Source organism: Mus caroli, chromosome 2 (assembly GCF_900094665.2).
Source record: "Mus caroli chromosome 2, CAROLI_EIJ_v1.1, whole genome shotgun sequence".
In the NCBI taxonomy this organism is placed as follows: domain Eukaryota; kingdom Metazoa; phylum Chordata; class Mammalia; order Rodentia; family Muridae; genus Mus; species Mus caroli.
Window position 1 is genome coordinate 97,666,886 of NC_034571.1, and position 21,299 is coordinate 97,688,184.

General features: G+C 46.5%; 1 protein-coding gene across 7 annotated transcripts in view; it reads right to left on the reverse strand.

The window, feature by feature from the left end:
* Kiaa1549l (KIAA1549 like) overlaps positions 1 to 21,299 on the reverse strand; it is a 271,141-nt gene that overhangs the window by 58,498 nt on the left and 191,344 nt on the right. For 5 of the 7 annotated variants that reach the window (XR_003835987.1, XM_029474423.1, XM_029474422.1 and 2 more), the window contains 4 exons: positions 19,967 to 20,130; positions 12,743 to 12,927; positions 6,642 to 6,769; positions 2,639 to 2,820 (listed from right to left, as the gene is read on the reverse strand). Coding sequence is in view for 6 of the 7 variants with exons in the window: in XM_029474423.1 (XP_029330283.1) it covers positions 2,639 to 2,820; positions 6,642 to 6,769; positions 12,743 to 12,927; positions 19,967 to 20,130 (659 nt within the window). In the remaining variant the exon portion in view is untranslated. The remainder of the gene's footprint in view (positions 1 to 2,638; positions 2,821 to 6,641; positions 6,770 to 12,742; positions 12,928 to 19,966; positions 20,131 to 21,299) is intronic. The other 2 variants (XM_021156233.2, XM_029474420.1) reach the window with 1 other exon arrangement.

A 21,299-nucleotide genomic window follows, 5' to 3' on the forward strand; every position in this document is an offset into this window, starting at 1 on the left:
TTCCAGTCCATGGGGGCTTTCTATATGATCCACTTGCTCAGGAAAGAGGGGGAGAGGGAGGGGGAGAGGGAGGGGGAGAGGGAGGGGGAGAGGGAGGGGGAGAGGTCAAGATTGTTATTTGTGGCTGAATGTTCTTTGTTTTCTTTAAAATCACCTTTAAAAAGAATTCCCTGTAATTCATAAAGGAGAAATTTATGGCATCATGGCCTTGGGTTATGCTTTTCCAACTTACATTTAAATCAGCCATCTCTAATAGGAGAGGAATTTTAAGGCAGTCTATGTCAAGCTTGAAGAGACAGCAGTTTATAGAGGGAACAGGTCAGGGCTCTTTCCCAGCTGAGTGTCAGCAAGGCCCATTTCTTTAACTGCCCAAATGTAGCAAAGATCCATCTCTGACTGAGTGCTCTCCCCACGTGACAGGGAGCTGGCCCTGGAGGAAAAGGGATCTGTCCTAATTTCAGAGTCTGTTTGTATGGTGTTCATATCATACAAAGGCTGGGACAAAGAGACCCAGGTACGGTGGCCGCAGTGAGAGCCTTAACCAGGGAGACAGTCCTAATCAAAGGCAGTTGACAGTGCATTAGCACCAACTTCAGAGGCTTGTGTGTGTCTAGGGGGAGGGGACATAGAACTGTGCCTCAGGAAAGATTACAGAGCTAAGGGGCAGAAAGGACACATTGTGACCAGTGACTTCTTCCTCACTGATGAACCAACAATAATAAAAATAATATGGTAGTAGTGATGGTGAGGTGTTTATGTGCCAGTCATTGTGCTAAGGGCTTTACATGTAGTGGTCCATTTTGTGGTTAGAGGGACTCTACTCCCTTGCCTAAGACACAGAGACTGCGAGTGGACGAGCTGACATCCAACTCTGGCGACACAGCTTTCGAGGCCGTACTTTCTAAGCACAGCGCCATTTCTCATGAAGGCTGGGATGGGAGTGAAGAGAGGAAAGGAGCACCAGGCAGAGTCAGAGCATCTGACCTCCAGCCATCAGCACGACCTTGAGCCAGCGCCTCACCCTTCAGACTAGTTTCTCTGACTAAAAGTAAAGAAGTTGAAATAGAAGGTGTTGCCCATGTATGTAACCGAGCCTCAGCCTATCATGGTTTAAGGCCAGTTCATGCTCAGGAAAAAAAAAAGTCCTTCCTGCAGCAGGCGCACACTACACTGTCATAAGTATCCCAGGTGTTGGTGTTCTGTCTGGACTCCACCCCCACAGTTCCTGGCAACAGCCAGGTAGGCCTGGCCCACGATAAAAATGGCTGCTTGTCCCCTCTCTCTCGTCTCTCACTCTTGCTTTCTGCTTGCTCCCTCTCTCTCTCCATTCCCTTGTCCCCTCTCTCCACATGATCATGGCTGGCCTCTACTTCTCCCCTCTCTCCTTCTGTCTTTCTCTTAACTCCCCTCCCTATGCCCTGAATAAACTCTATTCTATACCATACCGTCGTGTGGCTGGTCCCTCAGGGGGAAGGGATGCCTTGGCATGGGCCTGCTGAAGCAAACCGTTCCCCCATACCTCCCCCCCACCCCCATAGAGCATATCTCCTTATATCTATTTATCTTTTTATGATCACAACGCCTGGTGCGGGGAAGAAGCCCTTGGCATGCATTTGTGAGGCCCGGCTGTACAGGGTTGCAGCAGGTCCTTTGAGGTGCAGTGAGAAAGGCTTTAGACCTTGCAAATCTCCCGCCTGCTTCAGGCAACAACAGCAGAAAGGAAATGAACAATTAACCCAGTGCTTTAACACCAGAGAAACTGTGTGTGCACACATGTGCAATGCTAATGTGCACAGTGGCCCCACTGTATGTGTATACATGTGCAATGTCAATGTGCACAGTGGCCTCACTCTGTGTGCATACATCTTCAATGTCCATACTCACAGTGGCCCCATGTGAACGTTTGGCAAGATAGAGGGATGGCATTTTCAACCCCATCTCCTGTTTTTTGTCTGAGATAACGCTCTTCTCTCTTACCTATTGATCAATGGTCTATTATCTCTAATTTTCTTTGATAAAATCTCTCACGGATGTGGCAGATTTTTTTTTTAAGTCAACTAAACTGGTTGCCCAATGAGCCCTGGGATCCGTCTGTCTGTCTGCGCAGTACTGAAATCACAGATGCACGCTGGCGTGCTTCACCTTACACAGGGCTATCCCAGGTTTTCATGGTGAGTACTTTACCAACTCAGCCATCTCCCGGGGAAGTTGACTGACATTGACACCACCTAGAAAGCAAGCAGGGGGCTATTTCAAGCTTGCTCACAGAAATCAATGTCATTTCAGAGTCTCTAGTGGCCAGCTCCTTGCCCGAGTGACAGCGTGCTCTCCTCTCCTCTCAGTTCACCCTCCTCTTATTACCCCGACAACATGGATCCTAATGGAAGTCGAAGTGTGCGGGAGTGCAGTACAGAAAGGCTGCAGGCTACACTCATGATAGGTTTGGGAGAAAGGAGGTCATTGCAGGTGGGAAGATGCTGCGAACACTCTCTAGATGACGTGGATTTCCCATCACTGAGACCTGGCGTGTGCAGAGGTACAAATGGAGGCCTCTGGACATGAGCTGCACTCAGCCTGTGAGAGATCATTGAATCCCTGTGGTCCAGCTGGACTCTCCACTCAGGCCGTGGGTGCTTACCTCGCCATTGAGCGCTGCTGAGGACTCCTGGCCCCTGTCGGAGGCAGGGTGCACTACGGGCAGAGCTGATGGTTTGATAGCGATGAGCTGCACAGATCCAGAGGAGGTGTCAAAGGGATCTGCTGCCGCCTTGCCAGCGCTGTCAAAGAGACCTGCTCCCTCCTCTTCATCGCTCGCTGTCACTAAAGCCAGGCACAAACACGTGGGGTTTAATACGTAGGGAGCTACAAGACTGAGATGTGAGGGATCTCTAAATGCAGAGTTATCTAGTTATTATAGTATCAGTAAGTAGGGAAGAATGTTAAAGGTTGCAGTTAAACAGAAAGAAAACAATTCTTTCAAAACAGGGGCAAGACACAGTTGAAAACAATAAAAAGTAAATTCATTCTCTATGTTTAAATAAATGAGAAAAGTGAATTTGGCCAAACCCGCATCCATTAAGTCTGTCCACAGCCAGAACAACAGCATTTAGTCCAGTCTCTGCTGATAAAGCTATCACATTTTGCACGATTTCAAATGACAAGTTTGCCCAGGTCAATTAACCACATGTACTGCTGTGGTTATATGCTCTTGAACTCTCCCCCCTCCCCCCCCCAAGCCTATTTCTCAAACGACTTAGGTTTTTCATTCTTTTACTTGTCTATAACAAAGAAAGCTACGAAATAACCACCACCAGAGAACTCACTCACAACCACAGACAACTCCTCTAATTACACGGACTCATTGCCTCCTACGTGCTGGTAAATTCATTCTCCCATCTGACAGAGCATTCTGCTGTGCCGGCTGCAAGACACAAGTTGGCTTTGTGATTCCATAACTAAGATGACAGAAGGGGCTTCAAGTCCAGTCATATCTAGCTGAGTTACTTGTTTTTAAATCGTATTCTCATGAAGTAGGTAGAAGAAGGACAGCGTATTGAACAGGCTCAGCAAGATAAATTAGGCCTGCTGAAGCAACTGAACTAGGAGGCAGTTTGGAAGCAAAATAGGTGTTACATAAAATATGAATGTAACTGAAGTGCGTCCATCTTTCCTCCTACCTGCTCAAGGGACTTGGGGTGTTATTTAAATGATTGAGAAACCTAGTGTGTAGATCTCGCTGTCATTTATAATCACAGAAGATCTGTCAAATGAAATCAAGGAAGAACTTATTTTGTTTTTTATTTTTTATCTAGAACAACTTACAGACCAGGAGTGGGTCATAGATGAATTTTTTTTTTAAGTTTCATGGACTGGTTTGCAAATACAAGGTTACCAAAGCAGCCAATGACAGAGGAAAATCTCTACCAGAAATGTCACCACATGCATATGCATATTTTTAGAGGACAGTTTTACCGCATCTTATATACTTGGCCACCTTCATCACCTACTACCTGGTCAACTACTGCAAAAGCCTTCTATGGTTTTCATTTCCATGGTATCAGGTCTCCACGGTGGCCCCATTCCCACTGCCCTGACCTTTGTAACCAAGAGAGAAATGATGGTTACACGAACAACATTGGGTTGTTTCCAAGCTGTGGTTAGAAAATAGCATGATGGATTCTCCTGTCCTCTCTTGGGTCACTCATTCTAGGAAAATCATTCTGCATATATTCAAGCAGCCTCATGGAAAGGCATGGTGGCTGTCTTAGTTAGGGTTTTACTGCTGTGAACAGACACCATGACCAAGGCAAGTCTTATAAAAAACAACATTTAATTGGGGCTGGCTTACAGGTTCAGGGGTTCAGTCCATTATCATCAAGGTGGGAGCATGGCAGTATCCAGGCAGGCATGGCACAGCAGGAGCTGAGAGTTCTATGTCTTCATCCAAAGGCTGCTAGTGGAAGACTGACCTCTAGGCAATGAGGGTGAGGATCTTATACTCACACCCACAGTGACACACCCATTCCAACCAGGTCACACCTATTCTAACAAGGCCACACCTTCAGATGGTGCCACTCCCTGGTCCAAGGATATACAAACCATCACAGTGGCCTCCCACCAAAAGACACATGAGTGAGCCATCTTTTCATGTCTGCAGCCCAAGCCAACAAGACTGTGACTTTATGGCAGAGAACAACTTCGCCAAGCCATTAGCAAGTTTCTGACCTACAAACACTGTAAAATGATAATACATTAGGCCTCTAGTTTATGGGTAACATGTTACATGGTGTTGTAGAGCCGTTTCCTCTGAGATTCAAACACCCTCGTTCTACAGGGAAGCTCCTTAAGACAGAAGGTAAACACCTCAAAATAGCTTCAGGAAGTTCCTGGAACTGACCAGATTCAATAGGCCCCTTTCCCAAGAGTAAACAATAGACTGCACTCTCTGAAATGCTGAGCTGCCCAGAAGACTCTCAGACCAGACCAGCTGCTTAGAAGAAGCAGAAACCAGCCAAATTGCCGGGGAGTTTGAGTCACTTGGAAGGGGCACACTCCAACCTGTGGAGCTTCCTGTAGGCTGTGCTGTGTGCTCCAGCTCTCCTGCTTTTGTAAGCTGTCACCCATGGTGGGGTGGACTTTGGTGATGCAGCTGTCTGAGGGCCATTTCTGTTCCTGTAAGTAACCCCTCACACTTACTCATGCAAGCAATCCCCCTTTCCTGGAGATAATAATGCATTGGCTTAGAAGTTCAAGTACCTGTACTTGTTAAGAAAGATGTCCTGTTTGTCGATTTTTATTTATTTATTGGACAGGTATCCTTGAGCTCACGGCAATCTTCTGCCTCAGTTTCTCAAGTGCTGGGATTATAGGCATGAGACACCACCACGCCTGATATCAAGCTGGTTTTGTTGTTGTTTTCCATTTCAACATCATACCTATTACACCCAACCTTTTCACTCCATTTAAATAACTACATGAAGTGGGCTCGAGAATTACCTCACAGCTAGGCTAATTAGTGAAGCCATGGAACCACAAAGACCTACACCAGCCATTTTGCTGGTAAAGCATTGTGTTTTCCTTACTTTATAAGTTCATATTCACCAGAGAACAAGAGCCAGAAGCCACAGATGCAGAAAGCCTGGTGGGAAACAAGAATGGTCTGTATACTAACATTTACTAATTAACCCTAGTTACCCCAGCTCTAGACTGGACACTAGGCGTCAGTATCTGAATATTCCACAGGGGCCATAATTGCATACAAAGCATTCAGCTCTTTCTGTAGCCTGTCAGATGATGAAAGATGCGCTCTGTTTTCTCCACAATTCCACTGTTGATTTCTTCCTTCCCTTGTTCCATCCTCCAATCCAACACTGTATTAACAATGTTCTTATTTAACTCTTATTACATGAGCGAGATGAAACATTTAAGTATCCCAGAAGCATCAGTCATACACTGAATTATTCACTAATTAATTAGGGGGTAGTGGGGGGCTGAACCTAGGGGATGCAAGCATTCCACCACTGTGCTGTGTAATTTTGAAATAGGGTCTCACGAAGTTGTACAGGTCAGCCTCAGAGTTTGGATCCTTCTGCTTCAGGCTTCTAAGCAGCTGAAATTTCAGCTGGACACAATACCACACCCAACAGGGCTGATTTGGTGCTTTATTATAATACATTTTTATTGTTATTGTTGTTGGTTTTTTTAAAATAACAAACTTGTTAGTCAGACTCACCAGTACACAATGAACCCCTGAAACTTGTTAAGGGGTTAAGGGAAGGAAGTTGGGGGAAAACCTCCAAGATAGGCATTTTGGAGATCTGTCAGTTTGTTGGACTTGGTGTTGAAAATCATGCCATTTCACCCAAGAATTAGAAAAGGCGCTAAGCAAACATCACTTTTTTCCAAAAAAAATTTTTTCCCTGTCAATAAGTAATTACTTCCTTATAAATAGGGGGTTGAGGAGGTGAGACCAATTCATAGAGAAGGATGCAGCAATCACTCAAAGTTCACAAAAGACTCCAGGACTCACAGAGACACCTGGGATGGACGCACACTGAGTGTACGTGCGTGTATGTGTGCAAGCATGTGCGTGTGCTTACACAGGAGAGGCAGGGAAGGTACTAGATGGGGCAGCGTCTCACCATTTCTCTTTCTGGACTCCTCCTTTGTCACTTTCTGCTGTGTCATTCCATTCTGGGGTGAGCGCCTCCCTGAGCTGGGCTTTCCTGATTCGTTGCTGATGACAGAGCCATTCTCACTGGGCGACCTGCTGGAGGTAACCATAGCAACAGGGTAGCCAGTAAGTTTCGAGTAGAGCAGCCTCCTCTCAAGGTTATTTTATTTGCACAGTTTATGTCTGTAGCCTTTCATTCCAGTTTCAGTGGCAAAGAAGAAATGATCCAGGAGACAAAAGAAACAAAAGCCACCTACAGTCGCACTCACCCACACACTCTTCCCTCCCAGGTGAGGCGCCTGGCTGGTTGTTCTCAAGTACATTCACTGTTCTGGGCTCTCTGGACAAGTTCGGTGAGCCCAGCCTGCAGTCTCATCTCTTGTTTCATTAATCCGTCACCTCAATGACTTTGGAAATAGCAGTGACTCTGTCTGTGTAGTGTTCCTTCCCTTCACACAGCTCTCTGGATGCTGAGTATTTTGGTCACATGAGCATCTTCGGTCACGCATGAAAAGCACACAACTCTTTGCCTATTCACCACAGCACAGACCTACGTGACGATTACAGATTACATCTCCTCACCACTGGATCTTCACGCTCTCAGAGCTGCACACCTGCACACTCCTGACTAGTCATTGCTTATATTTTGAAATATAAGCTAATTTGAGATGTACATTCCTCCAGGAAAAATATTTTTGTTGCCTTTTTCTGGGCAAGGCATCATACGACACTATTGACATCTGACACCAAACAGCTGGGGCACCCTCTAGGTCCCAGAGATTGTGTTGAGTGCCTTCAAATGTAGTCACTGGTCGCAATAATGATGGCTGATTTGGAGATTGGCTCACCTTGGTCAGAAAGTGAGAGATGTGAAAGTCATGGAGGCCTAGAGTAGTTTCCAGGACTAAGCAAGGTGGCAACAAGTCACCCTCACCCCAGAACCTCCTATATGTCTCAGGCAGCAGCCTCAGATAGGAGCAGGTCACAGGGCCTCCATTCCTTCTTCAGGGCTGGACTGTCACCTCTAGGACTCTGGGAAAATGGGCTCCTGACTGCTGGCTCTGGAGCAGGTGTGCTCTCCCTCAGCCCACCTTGGGGTAAATAGTGAAAAGACTGACCTTCCTGTCAGGGCTTGGGAAATGTTCACTGCATCCTTCTTTGGATGCCTCTAACTGAGGTGGCAGAGGTTCTGATCAATTCTGCCATGTTTTGTTTCACTTAATGCAGCGTCTCCCAACTTACATGACTGAGAAATCGTTAACATTTTACCACGTTAGTACTACAAAGGCTGTAGGTGGGAAATGTGGATCAGCCACTAATTGATTGAATGCATATTTATTACATATATAATTATGTACCCAACTGATCACTGTATGCTGCTGGGGGTCGGCGGGGAGGGGGGGCACACACAGAGACAAAGAGAGACAGAGAGGAGATATAAGCCCTTGAATTGTTTTCAGAAGCTAAAAGCTAACAGCGCCTACTCTCCAGCTGGCTTTATTGGATAAAAATGTTTTCATTTAACTCTGGGGTGGGGGAAGTATTTTGTAGTCTATTTTACATTTGTAAGCTGCTTAGTGATTTTTGTAACATTTTCATACCCTTTCCCTATTTGATCCTGAAAGAATTTTCTGATGTTTCTCTCACTCTGAGGAAAGGTGTCAACGAGCACATTTCTGCAGAGAAAAAAAAAATCCAATCTGCTTTACCCTTTGTTTCTGCCTCTGTGCCTCTATAGACAGTGAGTGTTCAACTCAACACTCCTCATCAAAATAGAAGAAAGTGTTCGTGTGGTGTGCACATGCACATGACAGTAGTAAACCTACCTTCGAAAGCTAATACACAACAGCTGTGAGTTTGAGATTTACGGTTACAAAACTCAATGGTCCCCTTGCTGAAATTGTGGGTAGATGTGGGACTTGAGTAAGGACTAACCAATTCCTAAACGTTGTGGCTCATCACTAATTTAAGAGTCCATTTCAAACGGCTATTGTTCCCATGAGTTTGATTATCTATCACCCTTGACCCAGCCCATAAATCCCAGCCACAGAGGCAGAGAAGAGCATCACCAAGACTACATACAGGAGGGAAGGGACCTGAGCAGACACTAGATAGCCTAGCTGTGACCAATGCTCAATATTTTTAAAATATTTTTTTTAAAAATTAAGCATATCAATAATTATTAAGTCATTGATTTTTCAGTTACAAAATTTGGGGGCTGATCTAGCAGAACCATTTGGGAGGGCCTGCAGTTAGTCCCTAGGTAGCCAGAATGAAGAAACGGATATGGCAAGATGGGGGAATCAGAAACCTCGTTCATAATGGGATTGATCTTAGGTGTGGTACTTAAAACCTTCCTAAATGGCACCGGGGAGATGGCCCGGTTGGTAAGGTGTCTGTTGTGAAAGCAAGAGGATCTGAGTTGGGTGGTGCAGAGATATGTGCACCCTAGGGCTTGATGGTCAGTTAACCTACAAACTGGTGAGAGCTGGGATCAGTGAAAAAAATAGGAGGAGAGACTTAGAAGAAGACACCTGATGCTAACTTTAGCTTCCACATCAATGTGGATGCACTCACACTCAAACACACACACTCTCTCTCTCTCTCTTTTTCTGTCTCTGTCTCTCTGTCTCTGTCTCTCTCTGTCTCTCTCTGTCTCTCCGTCTCTGTCTCTGTCTCTGTCTCTGTCTCTGTCTCTCTCTCTCTCTCTCTCTCTCTCTCTCTCTCTCTCTCTCTCACACACACACACACAATCTACAAGTGATATTCGACTTCCATGACCAGATATGCACGGACAGAGATGGCTCACCTGACAGCCTTGGGAAGGCCATGACAAGCCCTTAGTAAAGTCACATTTTATGGTGAGATAATGAAGCTAGTGTGGAAATCATGCTGCAGTGTAGCTATCCCCCCTTTCTCTCTATTTCATAAGCTAACATTTCTTGATAAAAAATGGGAATAAATAATTGAACTTAATTAGTAAGAGGTGACTCCTTGCTAACTCAAGGAGAAGTGCTTGTTTTCAAACAAGTTTCGAAAATTAATCCCTACAGGATTTAAATTACTCAATTTGAATAGGTAGAAAAGAATTTTTATTCTTCCCAGAAGTGCTACATCAATATCTCAATTTAGTAATTCTTCCTTTTCGGTTTCTTTTAAGTGGGTGATAAGTTGTCAACATAGCTTTATTGTGCTCAGCAAGGATCATCAGGAGAATAATACTATAGGCAATACGATGGATGAGTCCTTCAGACAAACTGTCTGTCTTCACGTGCTCCAAGTCTTCTTTGCTCACTCTCCCATGCTGAATCGACCATTACAGTAACGGAACCAACTTTGTTCATACCTCCATGCAACCTAACTTTGGGAGGTCTTCTACGGTGTGTCCTAACTTGATCATGTGACTTGGTTGGCCAACAGGAAAGAAATAGATATGACAGAGACAGAGACTCAAGAAGTGTTTGTGTTTGGAGCTGCTTTTCTTTCTGTCCTTGGACCCTCACCCTATGAAAAAGTCTGGTGGAACTCATCTGCTAGAACAGGAGTCCATGGAGAGAGAGGACCGAGTGTTATGGGTCACCCCAGACCCAGCTGTCAGCAACAAAGTAGATAACATCCAGCCAGTCTGGTTCAAACCGAAACCATCCAGCAGAGTTCAAACTAGTGACCCACCCGAATCGTGAGCTGAACCGTGGTAGGTTGTTTTAAGCACTGAAATTTTGGAATGATCTGTTATGGAAAAAAGGATAACAATTCATAGGGTCTCTGCCTTATTTTCCACATGAGGTGAAATCCACACCTCTGCTCTTCTCTTCTTCATTTTAGGGTTTCAAGAGCTTCTAGAATAAAACAGAACCTGGTTGCTTGATTTTAGTGCAGAGTTTCTGTATTTGATATGGACAGTCCCTTCTTCTGAAACTTGCTCTGTCTCTTGGCTTCTCTCTGTCTTCCTCTCATCCTTATTTGCATTTTCACTTTCCTTTGCTGACTCTCACTCATCTTCTGCACCTCTAGTGACTGCAGTGCTGTCAGGGCTTAGTTCACAGAGCACATCTTCCTTTCTAAACCCAGCCCCTCCTGGTCGACTCTTTCCAGTCCCATAGGAATGCAGAACTCCACCAGCTCCCGTACTGTTATGTCTACTCCGAGCCTCTCCTGCAAACCCCAGATTCATATGGCTAATGATTCTCAGCACGTTCATTTGTGTACCTATGGGTGACTGATAAGCTCATCTCCTCCCCGCCTTTGCTAACACAAACGCACGGCAGAGACATTTCCAAATCCTGCAGCAGCCTGTCACCAGCTTCCTTCATGGCATTAACAGCCCATCGCACGGTCACTCTCCATCCATGTCACTGTTTCTTGCCTGGGCCTCCCGAGGTTTCCTTCTTCTACCCTGACTCTCTCTAGTCTGTTCCATACACAGAGCCAGAGTGAACCTTTTCTACCCCACAGCATGTCTTTCTCATTTCCAGCCCTCCCATGACTCATTTACAATATCAATCCCAGTCTGAGTTGGTCTCTGGTAGATGACATGACCAGCCCCAGGCAGCCTCCCTGATTCATGTGCTGCCATTCCCTCCCTGGTGCACACCGGCCTTCTTGACCATACTGCTTTTCTTCAGGCACCTCAAGGAGTTCCCTCCTCTGGGCTTTGCATGCAGTGCTCCATCTGTGTGGAACATTCCTCCCTCAGTAAGCTCCATGGCCGATGCATCATGCCAATGGTGTCTTTTTCAAATGCCACTAACTGTTAAGGTCTTTTCTGATTTCCTATCTAAAACAGCATCCTCCTTTACCCCCTTCCCATCTCTCCATACCAGAATTTTCGGTTCCACATGAATAGAAAGTTTGTCTTGTTCCCTGGGATAGCTCTAGTATCTGGTAAACAGCAAGTGGGCAGTGCATATAAAGGGAAGGGGTGGGAAGGGAAGCAGGGAGGAGTGAGTGTTTCCAGCATCCATAGTGTTTCTGAAGCAAGGGAGGTTGCTTCAACTAACCAATGGGGTCTGCTATTGGCTTCACTGCCTCTTTATGGCCATTCCCAAGACTTTGTAATGAGTCTCCCAGCCTCCAGCCTAATCTTTCCTCTTATCTGTATTGCCTTGAGAATAGTCCTAAGGTACAGGTGAGATGCCACTGTTCTTTAGCTTCTCATGGCCGCTGGAATCAGGTCAGCCTCCTGAGCCTGGAAGTCAAGACCGTTCATAATTTTAATCCATCTTCTGTTTTCCTATTTTCCTAGGTCCTAACTACGGTGAAGGCTGAGCTCAGGGAAATCCTGTGTGCAGAAGCCCACACTCACCTCGTTTCCTTTCCCACTTCAGATGATATGCACCCATTCCCACCTACTCCGAGTTCTCCAGCCTTAGAGGTTCGGTGGAACAGCACCACTGTGCGGAGATGCCTGGAAGGCAGTGTGGCTCTCTGCCAATGTGCTTTCCTCCGGCCCCGCTGTGGGTACCACACATTGTCATGCTTGCCCTTCCATCATTAACCTCCATGTCTCCCCATCACAAGATTCTTGGGAGCAGAAATCCACCGACACATTTTTATAGTTCCACTAATGCCAATCAAAGAACTCTGGTTGTTTTCCTTCCTCCTTTCTCTTTTTCCATCTTCATATGTATGTGGTGTACAAATATGTGTACAAGTGTTTGCATGGAGATTTGAAGTTAATGTCACTCACCATCCTCAATTGTGTCAAAGAGCATTTTGCTCATAGTAGAAACTCAGTGTGGGATTCTGATTGAAAGCAGTAGCTTTACTGAGATACTGCTGGGGAAAAACACAACTGTCATGAAGCAAAGGTACCCTTTAGAGGGGCTAACAACGGATGACATCAGAGCCAAGTTTGCTGTCATAAGAAGGGCTTCTTTGCCATTGCTGTGGCTGACCAACAATGAGTCCTCATGAGAGCGGCTTTCATGAGGCAGGCAACAATTCCTATCTTCTCTCTGCTCTCCTCTTCAATATTCAGAGCTAGCACAAGGGCATTTTAAACACAACAGTGGAATTGGCCTGAGGGCCACAGCTCTCACTGTCAGGACGGAATCTGTCTGTGCCTACCTCTTTCTGGTTTCAGTGGACTTAGCTGTCTTGATGGTGCTGCCATCCTGAGCTGTGTCTCTTTCCTGAGGAGTATCTCTGACAGGTATGGGGAGGACCACCGTTTCCTGGGTCACAGGGATGACTTCCTCATCTGCCCCTTGCTGGCCGAGATGCTGCTTGGCGTAGTCAAAGCCTTGCACGGGCTGTGAGGAGGAAGAAAGTTTCAGGTCATACATCTAGAGAAGTTTTTCAACAACAACTTTGAAAAGAGACAGACAGCGAAATATATGTGGTGGGGCCGAACCCAGCTTTCTGCTGTATGAAAGTTAATTCAAATCTGCATATAATTTTTCTTGCAAAATCAGAATCCACGTTAATTCTACCGGATTAAGAATCTCCACAGACCGGGCTATCCTAAAAGCTGTTGCCTGTCTGTGGGATATGTTCTTCTAGCTAGGTTGCCTTGTCTGGCCTCAGTGGGAGAGGCCACTAGCCCCACAATGACTTGAAGTGCCAGGGTGGGAGCATACCCAGGGGCTGGGTGAAGGACTGTGGGAAGGGGGTGTCTGGGAGGGGGACAGTGAGCGAGATGTAAAGTGAATAAGTAAAAATAAAACAGAATCCCCACAGGTACAATTTGTTCAGGAAAATGAAGAGTGGAACAAGATGTGATCGGTGTTGGGTAGGGAACCTCTTTCAAGGACTCTACACCACTTATTTTAAGTCAATAGATGCTGTTAATTAGAAGCAACTCATCATGGGTATGTTAATTAAGATACTGCAGGTCCCATATTGTGCCCTGCCTGGAAATACCTAGTTATCCCGGTGTGTAACAGTATATACTCAATTTTACCAGGTTAGCAGGACTATAAACCTTAACCTTCTCATCCAAGAAATGAAGGCTGTCTGTTTTGCTTCACACCCAGTCTTTGCAAACTAAGGCAAAGCACAGATCTGAGAAGTAGGAGATGTCACCAGGCATGAAGCTACGGTCACGGAATAGAATGTGGGACACAGGGAGTCAGTTTCTAATCCAAACTTTTCTTGGAAGCATGCTGCCTCTGATGTCAGTCATCTTGGGAGACCAGCAAGACTGTGCCAGTATCTGAGGCTCCAAGCGGATAAGGCAGCCATGAGCAAAATCCAGAAACAATCTATTAGTGAGGTGGTAAAACCAAAGGCATGTGTAGCCATGCCTGGGAGTCTTGCTGTGCCACAGGGGTAAATCAGCAATGCAAGCTAGGGTCAAATGCCTGATACATACCAAATACTCAATCTGTGTTAGGGTACTGCTGTCTGCTTCCTTGCTAGGTGACAGCTCATCTGATTATCCTCAAGAAAACTCACTTGCTACCATGCAGTTGAACAGCCCAGCTAGAAGAACATATCCTACAAACAGACAACAGCATGGAGACAAAACTCACTTGCTACCATGTAGGTCCAACCTTGTCAACCTTGTTAAGACAGCACCTTGTCATCTACAAAGATCATGCTCAAGAAATATGCAACTAAGTTACCTAAGTCTCAAGACAAGCAAGCAAGCAAACAAACGATGAACAAAGATTGATAATATTTTAAGTAAGTCTATGATTTTGTGTTAGGTTATATGGATTGCTGTCCTGGGGCACATGGGACCACAGGTTGCAGGTTGGGCACACCTGATAGGCTCTATTAGAACTTGTTGCTATTAGCACCCTGCCCCCCAGCAGCTAATGAGGCTAGGGGTGCAACAGGAATGCTCCTGCCTAGTTTGAGGTTTTGGCTTTTGTGATACTGGGGAATTTAGCTTTCAGCCTCATGCAGGCTAGGCAGTCACTCTATCAGTGAGCTATATCCCTGGACTTGCTCTAACCAGATTTAAAATGTCACACTCTGGATTGGATGACAAACCAGTCACACCGCACTGCTGTGTTCCAGTACAGGGTTGGGATTTTATTGCTAGTCCAGCAAATCTTCTTCACCAGAGATACGTGGCGCTTCATTGTGGACAGTTCTCCAGTTTACCTAAGATAGTCTCCTGAGTCTGACCAGTGGCATTCTGAGGCCAAGAGCTGGTGACTGGGTTTCTGAACTAGTGACTGCTAAGGAAAGACATCTCTCTTTTCCCTTTTATTCCTCAATTGCACTTGAAGCAGAATGGAGCCTGCAGAAGTCCCTAGAATACAACGCCATTGCTCCTCTAACAGCTAGTTGGGCCACACTGGGCTCAACTTTTAGACTGTTCCTGGAGGCTGTGTCTTTCTCTCCGGGTCCACTGTTCCAGCCCCCCTCCCAGCCTCCCTGTGACAGACCTCCAGGGTTCTCTTCCTTTAACCCCTGTCTGCTGCTGCCGCTCCCTCCTGAGAGGCACTTTGTAGTGTTCACTCTCTTTGCAAAGGCATTCAAGGCCTTGTACATTTGGCAGAGCCTTACTTCCTGTGCACTCCTTTTCAGCCACACACCTCCATGTCTCCAGGTATTTTGTTCAGCTTTGGTCTAACAACACTAATTTATGTTAGGAACTACCATGTGTGCTGGAGTTACAGACTGTGTAATAAATGGTACTGACCCTCAAGGAGCTCATGTTTCAGTCCCCTGCAATGTCGATGGCACAGCAGAGAGCACTCTGTATAACCCACACCACTGCATCCTCACTGTGGTCACAAAGGTGGGTGGTACCTTGAACCTCTGTTTCTAAGAAGAAGCTGGGATTGGGAGGAGTCAAGCACTTTACTTCAGATCACATTGCTGGTCTGAGATGGAGCCAGCATTTGAACCCAGGACTCTGTTGATCAAGTGTCAAAACATTTAACCACTATTCATTGATTCACCCCACATCCCTCCTTCCCTTCTGTCCTCACCATCTTATCTGGGCATCATTTACAGTGCCCAGCCTGGTTTCTGCCCTGACTCACACTATGGGTTATGAGACATCTCCAGTAGCCAGGACTAACCAACCCAGTGATGGGACAAGAAGGCTCAGTGCCCATCTTCACTCTCTGCCTGAGCGCTCTCTCGATTTGACCCCTCCCCCTTCACTCGTTTTATCCACTGGATATGTCTGAAGTCTGGGTCACTTATGAGTGCATGGAAAGAGGGGTATTAAGAAATGACAGCTTGCCAGGTGACCATCGTTAGCAATTTGACCACTTTTTAAAAAAAACAGTTCGGCACATAAAACATTGATCTCTCTTTTTTGTTTTCACAACAAAGCCATGGTGGAAGCAAGGTATTGATTAGTCTTCACATTATAGGAAAAAAATAAAAGCTCAGAGAGGGTCAGTGAGTACCCAGGAAAAACACAGCAAAGTGGTAAAACTGGAGCCTACCTCCTCGATGTAGACTCTCTGGACAATGTGCTCAACCTTCCACTTGAAAATTACCTAAGATCAATCAATTGCTTACCTGACACACATTGGCAACTTCCAACCTCAATAATCAATATCACTCTCATATCAGTTTCATACGCTAGCCAAATCAAAAGGACACTTTCTACACTAGGGATATATAGTTTAGTGGCAGAGCACTTGCCTGGCATGCACAAGGCCCTAGGTTCGATCCCTGGTACTACCACTAGAGTAGTAGTAGTACTCACCAAGCGTTTTAAAGGCAGAGCGTTATATTACTTTTAAAGACAAAAATACATGAAGCAATAAAATTCAATTTGTATGTGATATTTCCTATAGACCACGTGTAGCTTAAAGCAATGTACAGACCTTCATTCACTTGATCTCTACAGCTGCTTATTCATAAATGGTGCTATTACCCCTATTTGACCAATGGGACATTTGAGGTACAGAGAGAGATAACTATGCTGAAGTTATATACGTAGTATGTGAGAAAGAAGAAAACAGTGGCTGTTCTTAGGGGATGAACAACCTGTCCTACACAGTTCATGCCAGCCACCGCAGGCCCTGCAAGGTCCACCTTGCGTCTGGGTGGCTCTAACAGCTTTCTTCTTAAAGACACCTGTTCCCAATATTTTCTTTATATGAAGAAAAGGCTGGGAGGAAAGGCTACAAATTCACTAACAAAAAGGGGTGACTAAAAAGAAAGGCGGTAAGTAAAGCCACGTTGTGTTCTTGTGCTCTCCCTGCAAATGCTCAGCTGGTGACAATGGCCACAGGGCACGTCTGTGGATCTTGTCTCTGAAGAGGGTGCATGATCCTCGCTGTGGCCTCAGCTCCTAGAAAAGCCCCACTCACCTTCTCTGCTTAGCATGCTAAGTGTATTACTGAGTCTCAGGAAGGGTCCCTAGGATCTCTGGCTCTGCAGCCTGCAGTGAGGATGCAGTGAAGTCCCTGGGGCCATCTGCCTTGGCCACCGATGGATCAGTGGCCATCACTAACTTCCTCACTGTGCCTTGCCCCTCATTGAATTCTGCTCACACTTCCAATGCAGCCGCTCTGTCTCTCAAACACTGCAGTGTCCCTGACTCTCCCTGGCAGGACTGCAGCGCCAGACAGTTCCACTCTGCTGGCTTCCTGTGACAAAGGGGCTTTGGAAAATTAAAGCGTTTCTGCCACCCTCACTGTGGGAGAAATGGCTAGCGGAGCCACAGGAGCATGAGCAGCCGGCTCCTGGGACGTACATAGGTCAGCTTGATTTTCAGCAGCAGGTAAAGATGTGGAAGCTCAGTGCTCGGGATAGGCACACGGAAGGAGCTGTGCAGAGCCACCAGCATCTCATCTGTTCTAGCTTCAGAGAGCTTTCAAGCCAGGGGGATGCTGCTCATACTGGCAGATGAATGAAGATTTTGGTTTAACTCAAAGCTTCCCTTTCCAACTCTAGTATAGTGTGTTTTGCATTCCTGGCCTCGGCTGTGATTCTGGTAATTGCTTGTTATGTCTAAAAAGACTCACGTCGCAAGCAAGCTCAGATGGAAATGAAATATTCTGTCTTGGAGCAGTCTCATTTTTCACAGCTCGACAATTCCCAGTGTACCCTTCTCCCCAGCACCCCACTGTGTCTGGGAAGCAGGTGCCTTATGTCAACAGACACAGAACAACATTCTTTGGGGGCTAGTGCCTCAGGAGACAAGACTGTCTAATCAGGGCTCCAGCTTCCCCACAGATGTATCTGCTTACTATGTAATAAAAGTACCTTTGATTTCTTAAAGTCAAGTGAGCTGTGTTCATGCAAACAGACCGGAGGCCAGTGTGACCCTCCAAGCTGAGTGGCTGACACAATTGCAATGTGCAGGAAGTCAGAGGGAGTGGGAACTTGCTGTCTCATGTCTACATGGCCAGATGGAGGATAGACAGAGGTTCAGAGCTGGGAGCAGAACCTCCCAGGTCTCAGAGTGTGGGTAGGTACCTAACATAGAGAGAGATCCAAGAGGGCCAGGGAGATGGCTCATCGCTAAAGCACCTGCTGTGCCCATATAAAAGATGTGTAACCCTAGAGCTGGCAGGGGAGGGCAGAGACCAGCCAGCCTGGGCCCATTGAGTAAGCTTTTGGTTCAGAGACTGAAAAAGAAAGATGACAAGTGATAGAGGAAGACACCTCATTTGATAATAACTCTGGTCCCATATGCACATACTGCATGCACACACACACACACACACACACACACACACTGACAAGTACACACAATGCACACCCATGTACACACATATATGCCCGCACATGCAGGCATACACAACACAGGTGTACACATGCACACATACACAACACACATGCACACACACATGTGCACATATGCGCACCCACATTAACAAGTACACACAACACACACACGAACACTCGCACACACACACGCATTTACAAGTATACACAAGATGCTCGTGTGTGCACACACAAACACGAGGGAGAGGGAGAGGGAGAGGGAGAGGGAGAGGGAGAGGGAGAGGGAGAGGGAGAGGGAGAGGGAGAGGGAGAGGGAGAGGGAGAGGGAGAGGGAGAGGGAGAGGGAGAGGGAGAGGGAGAGGGAGAGGGAGAGGGAGAGGGAGAGGGAGAGGGAGAGGGAGAGGGAGAGGGAGAGGGAGAGGGAGAGGGAGAGGGAGAGGGAGAGGGAGAGGGAGAGGGAGAGGAGATATGCAGGCCTTAGTCACCCCTCCATTGTTTGTGCCTGGACAAGTCCCGATGGATGTCTCTCCCCCAGATTTCTTGGCACTTAAGTGAGAATAATGAAACCTGCCCTGACTGTGACCTGCCTCCCAGGGCAGCTGTGATGAACAAATGAGGTGACGGACCTAGAAGAGCCAGCAGATTGTAAGGCGTTATTTAAACACCGGGTATTACAGATTGGACATTTCCCGCAGGGACTATCACAAAGGCAGCTATGTGACTGGAAAATTAGCCTTCCGAATGTCTTCAGTCCACCCTCCCTGTCACCAGAGGGAGGTGGAGAAGAGACATGTAGATGACAGAGGAAGGACGGGGCTCTAAGCCAGGCTCTTTTTGAGCTACTGAATTGATATTTGGTAGTTGCCAGCCTAACCCTATAGTTTGTCCCGCATGACAATGGCTGAAGCAGAGTCACTAGTAGAACAAAGAAACTTCTGGGAGTCTGTGTTTCCAAACAGGTTTTGTGTAGGCGCCAATAGACCTTGTCTTGGTCGGTCTGGGCCACTACAACAAAATACCATTCATCAAGAGGCTTAGAAAAGGCAGGCAGATTTCTGGAGGCTGGAAGGCGAGGATACAGTACCAGCACATCTGGGCTTTGGTGAGGGCTCACTGCTGGCTGAAGAATGTTCACTTCCTGTGTGTCTATGTGGTGGAAGAGGCTAGAGGTCTCCCCAGGGCTTATTTTGAAAGGGTACTAATCTCACTCCTGGGAGCCAACTTCATGATCTCCCAAAACAACCTTGTAACCCCTTCACACCTGAGGCTGGGAGGCTCAATTACAGGCTTAGGCTTACCACCAGTCCTGCTGCCATCTTGCCATGCAGCCAGGAGGGACTGAAGGAGTTTCTGTTCACTAGAACAAGGAGGTGGGTTCAATTATTAAATGATATCTAAGGCCTTTTCACATCTTTCTTGCTGCTGGTTGTCTGTGCCTCAGTTTCTCTATCTGAGAGGCTATGGTGATGACTAGAGATGCCCTGTGTATCAATCACTTAAAAGTGTTTGTGGGAGAGAGTTGGCAGCAGAGAACCTGTGCTATGTACTGATGGTAACAAAAAGGTTCTCCTTCAAAACGAGGCTGTGATGATGTTCCTGAAGGTACTTGATAACCTTTGAAGCCTGGGAGAAAGGCAGAGAAAGGCAGGTAGAGCCTCTGGGCAGACCTCCTGGCCTCTCCATGCTCACATGTACCTTCGCTCTCTGCGGCAGGTTTATCATGGTGTCCGGCTTGAAGTCGTTCTTGTTCTTCCTACAAAGCACAGCAGTGATGATGATGATGATGATGGTGACCACGGCGATGGGAGCCAGCACCGCAGCGATGATCCACAGGTTGTTGGGTGGATTCTTTACCACGGCTGTGGGAAAGAGTCAGTGAGAAGCACATGACAAAGAGTCCCAGGTAGGTGAAAGCCACCCAGACATAACAACTCCCAAACCCAAGGCAGGATACAAGAGGTTGAGCCCAAAAGCCTCTGCCCTGGCAGCTGTGTGACCTTGGGCAAGTTGCTTGAGCTCCCCCAGCCTCAGTTTCCTCATCTGTAAAACTGTAGTGTGGCTATAGTGTGGTTCCTCACAGAGGCTCAGTTAACACTAGCTGCTAAACTGTTACCAAGAGCAGAAGGAGGAAGACCAACTAGTGTCCACTTTTCTTGCTGGTGATTATCAAAAGAGAAAAAAAAAACCTGCGAGGATTAGAAATGGATGTTGGAGTGGCTGGAGAGAGGGCTCAGTGGGTAAGAGCTTTTCCTTACAAGTGTGAAGACCTTAATTTAAGTCTCTAGCATGCATGCAGAAATACAGGTATGGCTGTGTTTGCCTGCACTGAGCAGAGGGAGTCATAAACAAGCAAATCTCAAGAGCTCATTGGCTAGCCAAACTAGGTGACGTGGCAAGTTTCCAGTCACACACACACACACACACACACACACACACACACACATACGTTGGAGTCAGGAGGTAAGAGCCACCAAAAGATGACTCAAACTATAGTAGTAACATCACCCAGTGAGCGAGCAGTGGAAAATGCAGCCTGGGTAGATGGCTCGCCCTCGGAATGGTGTCTGGGAAAGGCCTCAGACTAATCACAAGGATCAGGCTCTTCTCAAAACTGGAGTAACAAGAAAGCAGAGTGGGGAGATAAGTGATGAGAACAGCAGGTGTCTCCAGGGGTAGGGCAGGACTATAACCCCGAAGGGATGACAGGGAGCTGGCCATGCTCTATACCATGATAATTTGGTTCATGCAGCTGTATGCATTTGTCAAACCTCATCAGATCACACGTTTGAGATGTGTAGAGCCCCATTGTGTATACATTTTACTGCAGTGTCACAAGCAGAGAGGAAATGCTGCTCAGTGATACACCTACCACGTGTTTAGGATTGAGTGTGTGACTCACTTTAAAATACATAACTAATACAGGGTAACAAGCAACAGTAGAGTGCTAACTGCAGGGTCTAGAAGTTTGGGTACATGGTATTGTACTGGCTAGTTTTGTGTCAACTTGACACAGGCTGGAGTTATCACA